The sequence below is a fragment of the Malus domestica genome, chromosome 04, assembly GCF_042453785.1.
Source record: "Malus domestica chromosome 04, GDT2T_hap1".
Classification (NCBI taxonomy): domain Eukaryota; kingdom Viridiplantae; phylum Streptophyta; class Magnoliopsida; order Rosales; family Rosaceae; genus Malus; species Malus domestica.
The window spans coordinates 11673545-11680726 of record NC_091664.1 but is presented as its reverse complement, the minus strand read 5'-3'; the positions used below and the strand labels follow the sequence as shown (position 1 = coordinate 11680726).

The window sequence follows — 7182 nt, the reverse complement described above, 5'->3', positions numbered from 1 at the left end:
TTGATGATTCTTTACAACTATATTCCTGAACCCTAGAAGAATACAATGAATGAATACGATCATCAATTTTAAACTATTTACACTAGTGGTTACTACAAAATCTTACGTTTTACTTCATAGAAGTATAGAATACGCAATTCTTGTTTTGACGGAACATGCAGTCTACGAAACTAATTTCAACAATTCAGCTGTCAAACTTGTTTGAATATAGCATGAGATTGCATATGCCAAAATTCACTAAAAACAAACTTTCAGGGATTAGGTAACGAGATGAATGGTTCGATGATCACAAACATATCATCACAGTTTAATGCCTATATCACCTTTGATTTTGATGATTTTTTGCAAGAACACTAACTGAGGCTAAAACCACACATTGAATTGACCTAACCATCAAATTGGATGATCTTTTAACCGTTTGAAAATAAATAAACAAAGTAGGGAAAATTGAATTTTTGGTGTTTGCCTGACGAACTTTACCACAGTCGTTGGGCAAGCTTATGTAATTTTGTCAGGCAAGAATACTAAATTTGTTGGGCAAACTTTAGTTTCGATCAATTTTTTCCTAAAAAAAATTAAAATTTTCTCTAGATTAAAGGGTTTGCCTGACGAAATATTGTAAATTTCGTTGGCCAAAGGTCAAAATAAATTTATTAGGTCAAAATACACATGTCACAATTTCAAAACTTTTCCCCGACTAATGGATTTGTTGGCCAAAGGTCTGATATTTCATATCAGGCCGAGAGCATTGTTCTTCTTCTTCCTTGCACCGTTGCTGATCTCTTTCCGTGTGCTGTCTCTCTACCCTCTCGTCCACTCACCCTCTCGCTCACTCTCCTTTCTCTAACCTGTTGAAATTCCCAAATAACCAAAGACATATTTGCTTATCGCTTTGATTTATACCAATTGCATGAGTAAAAGCTTCGGTTTTGATGTAGGAAATTTGTGAAATTTGTTGGAAATATAAGAAATTTGTAATTTTGTAGGCAATATTAGAAATTTATAATTTGTAGGAAATTTTAGGAATTTAGAAAATATTTGAAATTATAGGAAATATTAGAAATTTGTAGGGAATATTAGAAATATTTGAAATTTGTAGGGAATATTAGAAATTTGTAATTTTGTTGGAAAGAGTAGAAACTTGTGATTTGTTTTATGAATTTTATGCAAAAATGTCCTTTAGTAATGTAATTTTTGTATGAACGTTGAAATAATGTAATTTTGTAAATTATGTCAGCTTTATTGTGATTTTTTTTCCACATATTTCATAGCGGTTGACCACCAGTGGCTGTTGATCTGCCTCTGATTTGGGTCAGAACTACCCAGCAGCAGAGATGATAGATATTGAACTAGCGAAGACCAGCGGTACTTAGGTGACCATTGCTGAGTCAACGTGTCACAGCCCTCCCAAATTATTTTATTGATGGCGTGAAATGACTAAATTGCCCTTGGACGTCGAGTACGTTATGTGGTGTTGTGGCTTGAGTTTGGGTTTTAAACTAATTTAGTTAGTTCCTAAGTTTTTGGAACTTAAAGTTAGTGGGGTTAGTTGTTGTTAGTAACCTAAATCTAGACCACACACACAGTCTCACCCATACCCAACTCCCATTAACCTTTCTCTGTCCTCTCTCTCTCGAGTTTCCTCCATTGTTCGTGCAATACGTACAGACAAACCTCAAACCAAACAATTTCTTCACGAATCAAGGTTTTGGAGACCATATTCGTGTTCCTGGTGAGCTCAGGAACTCATCCATACCCTTAGTTGAACATGGATCCTTTGAAAACCTGAGAACCTAGGAACCCCGATCGTGGGTATTGTTCATGCAAACGTAATCATGAAGTTTTTTAAGGAGTTTTAAGGTTATAGGGAGCCTTAAAACATCTTCATGAAGCTCTGGGAGTAATTTTGAAGTAATTTAGATGTCGGGAAGCCCAGGTTTAGCGATTTGCAAGTTTGGCCGGAATATCGAAGGTTTTTTAGGCAACTTTCCATTGGTTTTAGGTCCCCAAAGTGGTATGAATATGTTCTTCTCATCTTAAGCTTCAATTTGGTTTACATTTCGTGCGTTTTGGTGGAAAACTGTGCAAGATATTGAAGTTTTAAACTTTCTTAATTTTCGGTGATCGCAGCAATGACTAGCGCTGGACTTCGACGAACCAAGGAAAAAGGAGAAGAATATTCCGTCAAAGTTGACGGAATATTCTAACGCCGTCAGGTATAATTAATGGAATATTCTAGTTTTTAACAGAATATTCCCTAACGTCATTAGGGAATCCGTTTGGTGTGCCAGGCATGTGCCTGTGCGTGAGCCGAGCGTCTGGCCGTGCCTTGGCCGACGCGTGGTGTCATGAAATTTTTTTCTAAAAATATGGAGATGTTCCTGAGGTTGAGTAGATCATGGTGGTATATTCAAATACCCCATTTGAGTAATATATGAGAAGTTATTTCCTAGTTTTGTATATATGCATTAAATAACATTTATTCAGTTATTTAGCATATAGGTGAGACCTATCCTGAGGACGAGCACCATCAATCGAGGCTCGAGGGCTACGACCCTTCGACATATCAGTGAGTGGGCTTTTGGTTCTTCGTATATACCTATATACTTGAGATTTTTCCCAGAAAATGAATTTAAATGATTATACGTTGTAAATGCCATGCAAAGTATCTATCTATCTTATTATGCATTAGTAGTTGCATACATTTATGATTGGTACTGCGGACACACATGTAAATGCCAGGTAAGTTCATAAATTAAAGATAGGAGATTGCTTCAGTTATGTGAGATATGATGTGATGTATTGAGAGCTCATAAACCTGCACCCCGGTGTTAGTGCTCCCGCCCCGAGTTAGGGCACAGTCCTTCACATCATGTTCACCTCCCGCACCATATGCTCACCTTGGATCCAAGTTAGGTGCATAGGCTTGTCGTACATACCACTTTACGTGGTTCCGACTCGTAAGTGACACAAGATTATTTACACAGCCTTCACGTGATCGTAGCACTAGAACATACTTATTTTACACCTAGTTTTGTCATACAGACCACTTTAGGTGGTTCCGACTCGTGTTCAGGATTTGATTTGATATGATTGAGATTGGGTATGAGCTATATACTCAACCATGCAGATTGAGTTAGAGGGATTTGGCTGATGCGATATTTGACGTTGACATATTTTGCCTGGATTACTTATAGCATTGCATTGAGATACTTTGGCATGGTATACTTCTATGGACTTTCATCTTGAGTATGATTTCTGATACAGCTTATTATTATTATTATTATTATTTTCTGGGAAATTATACAGGTTTTACGGCGAGGTGTTAGAACTTTTGAGAAATGAAATGATTTTGAAAAGCTTTGTTTTTGCCCACTCACACTTTCTGTTTTACGCCCCTCCATGTTTTAGGTAGATTTGCTTTGGTGGCTCACGAGAATTTCGACGGTTGTTCTGACAGAACATCATAAATGTAGGATCACCCTTGGGTGTGTATAATTAATACTTGTCCTGCTTGACTGTACTTAGTCTATTTATGCTCTAGTTGTGTATTTCACACTTAATCTCACGCTGGCACCATATCTTATCTAGTACTTTAGTTGATTTGGTTTTTGTTTATTCATAATTCTTTATATATCTATTGCTTCCGCACTGTGCACATGGCTACGTCACCCTCACATGACGGCCAGCATGCCCTAGTTTAGGTCAGGGTGTGTCAGTTTGGTATCAGAGCTTTAGGTTTGTAGTCCTGCATATCTTGAGAATTTCTAATTATTTTAATGTCTTCTGTCAGAACTATGCCGCCTCATGGAAAATCCACGTCCTTCTGTTGAGCCTAGTTTCCCCGATATAGCTCAGTTAGGGGAAGCTATAGCTAATGCCATTCAGTATTCGCTTCATCCTCCCCAAAGGATACCTCTTGAGACTGTGTATAATCTGAAGCTGAATCATTTTATGGGGAATAAAGGACATGAAGGAGCGGAGAAATGGATCAATCATCTTGAGAAGATTTTTCGTGTAATGCGAGTCAGGGGAATCTTCCTCCTGATAGGTGGGTCAAGACGACTACCTGTTTTCTGGGTATTGAGCCTGCATCCTGATGGAGACAAGAGTCTTATCTGTTGTCACCAGAGGAAGCAGCTGATTGGGAAATGTTTAAACAATTGTTTCAAAAAAGGTTTATTCCCTTGAGTATATTGATCGCAAAAAGCAAGAGTTTGCTCAATTAAAGCAGGGAAAGATGACGGCAAATGAGTATTATAGGAGATTCATTGATTTTTCTCGTTATCATCTGGAGGTTGCTGCTAATCCGATTGAGATGCTCCGTCGCTTCAGGTTAGGTACAAAGAAGAAATGACGTTCTATAACGACCTCGACTCCTTGTGCCACTTACTAGGAGTTTTATGAGGTTTTGTTGAGGATTGAGAACTCAGAAAATATGCCCTATGAGAGTGAAGATGAAGAAGAAAAGAATGGAAATCAAAGGCGTGATGATAAATGTAAAAGTCAGTCTTCTCAAGGACCTCGCAAGACTTAAAGCTTTAAGAGGAGTGGAACTAGTTCCAGTACTTCTAGCGAAGGTTTTAGTGCCACTGGTTAGAGGAGAGGTGGTAGATTTTCAGGAGGTCCTAGATTCCAGAGGCAGGGAGATGCTGGAAGAGGAAGTGCTCATTTGTGTCGCAGATGTAATAATAGGCATTTTGGGGAGTGTATGAGAGGCATCAGTGGATGTTTTACTTGTGGGCAGATGGGATATAGAGCTATAAATTGTCTCCAGAGTCAGCAGAGGCCCCAGCAGCCTCCTATGCCACCACCAGCGCCGATCCAGAAAGTTCTGGGGTCTGCTAGTTATGGTCAGATGGGTCGAGGTGGTGCTTACCATTATTAGGGTGATGCCACTCCTTATGCTTCAGGGCAGTCAGTATTCACAGGATCCTTATTACCATAGTGGGTATTCTCAGTATCCTGGAGGGTATACATCGTATCCTCCCATTCTAGCTGGTAGATCTTAATGGTACCAGGGAGGACAACCCCAGCAAGTAGAGATTGCTTCCAGTAGTGCAAGATCTTCAAAACAATCTGGTCAGCCAAGTCAGGGATGAGGTGTGCAGGGACGAGGTAATCAAGCTAGTAGAGGTCGTGGGGGATGACCGCAAGCCCAGGGACTTATTTATAATATCTCTCTGCAAGATGCTCAGAATCATCCAGACTTGATCATGGGTACGTTAAACATTCTTGGTCACTTTTCTAGAGTTTTAATTGATTATGGTGTTATGTATTCTGTCATTTCTCATACATTTGCTCAAGTGACGCAACCTCATCCTACACCTCTAGTGTATGACTTAAGTTTGCCATGCCTAGAGGGGAGATATGTTATGTTGATTGTGTATATCCAGGATGTCCAGTGATGGTAGAGGATGTGGTTATGCCAGCTAATCTCATCCCGTTAAATATTGTTGATTTTGATGTAATCTTAGGCACATATTGGTTGCATTATAATCATGCCAAGATAGATTGCTACGGGAAAACAGTTGCTTTCCATCATCCTGGATTACCTGAAGTTACTTTTGTGGGTGAACGTAGTGGGGTGAGGCACAATGTTATTTCTGCTGTAAGAGAAAAAAGGTTGTTATCGAAAGGTTGCCAGGGATATTTAGCTCATGTAGTGCTGAATGATGTTGCTTCTAGTACTGTGGAAGATGTTCGAGTGGTCAGGCATTTTCCTGATGTATTCCTTGATGATTTACTTGGATTACCGCCAGACCGAGATGTGGAGTTCACTAATGATTTGCTTCCAGATACGAATCCTATATCTTTGACTCCATATAAAATGGCTCCTGCTGAATTGAGGGAATTGAAAGTCCAGTTGTAGGAATTAATCGGTAAAGGTTTTATTCATCCTAGTACTTCACCCTGGGGAGCTCCAGTTTTGTTTGTAAGAAAGAAAGACGGGACTTTGAGGCTATGTATTGATTATAGGCAATTAAATTGGGTAACAATTAAAAATCGTTATCCATTGCCGCATATAGATGATTTGTTTGATCAGCTTCGAGGTGCCTGTGTCTTTTCTAATATTGATTTGAGGTCTGGTTATTATCGATTGAAGATCAGCAGTGAGGATGTCATTTGGATTAACGAATGCACTAGCAACTTTCATGGATTTGATGAATCGAGTATTCCAGCCATATATAGACACGTTTGTCATTATTTTTATGATGACATTTTGGTATATTCTAGGTCTAAAGCAGAGCATGTTTGACATCTTGCTTTGGTGTTGAAGAAATTAAGGGAACATCAGTTGTATGCTAAGTTTAGCAAATGCCAATTTTGGTTGAATCAAGTACCATTTTAAGGACATGTATTTCTGCTCAAGGTATTCAAGTGGATTCTCAGAAAGTGGCAGCTGTGCAGAATTGGGAACAACCACAAACCGTCACTGAGGTACAGAGTTTTATGGGCCTAGCAGGCTATTATAGACGGTTTGTTAAGGATTTTTCGGTCATTGCTTTGCCATTAACGAGGTTGACTAGGAAAGAAGTTAAGTTTGAGTGGGATGATAATTGTGAGCAAAGTTTTTAGCAGTTGAAATATTATCTCACTCATGCACCTGTTTTGGCACGCCCCGATGATAGTGGTAATTTTGAGGTCTACAATGATGCTTCCTTAAATGGCCTAGGTTATGTGTTGATGCAACATGGTAGGTTGATTGCTTATGCTTCATGACAATTGAAGCCTTATGAGAAAAATTACCCTACTCATGATCTAGAGTTAGCAGCTATTATCTTTGCTTTGAAGATTTGGAAACATTATCTTTATGGTGAGAAATGTAAGACCTTCACAGATTATAAGAATCTTCAGTATCCTTTTTAATCAGAGGGATCTTAATCTTCGACAACGAAGGTGGATTGAATTGCTCAGTGAGTATCACCTTGGTCGTGCAAATGTAATGGCTGATGCTCTTAGTAGGAAGACTCCAGTTAGACTAAATGCTTTGTATGCTTGTCACGTTCCTCTTCTTGCAGATTTAAGGTCCACTGGAGTCCTCTTCTTGCAGATTTGAGGTCCACTGGAGTGAAGTTAGGAGTGGAAGATCGAGAGGAAGCCTTACTTGCTAATTTTCAAGTCAGGCCAATTTTAATTGATCGTGTGCTCGAAGCCCAGATGGATGATGAAGAGACCTAG

The 7182-nt window shown here is 39.1% G+C and overlaps 1 protein-coding gene across 1 annotated transcript; it reads left to right on the top strand.

The window, feature by feature from the left end:
- The first annotated feature begins 5407 nt into the window (after positions 1 to 5407).
- LOC139194989 (uncharacterized) lies at positions 5408 to 5872 on the top strand. The gene has a single exon (XM_070820158.1). The coding sequence runs from the start codon at positions 5408 to 5410 to the stop codon at positions 5870 to 5872; it is 465 nt and encodes a 154-aa protein (XP_070676259.1).
- The last annotated feature ends 1310 nt before the right edge of the window (positions 5873 to 7182 follow it).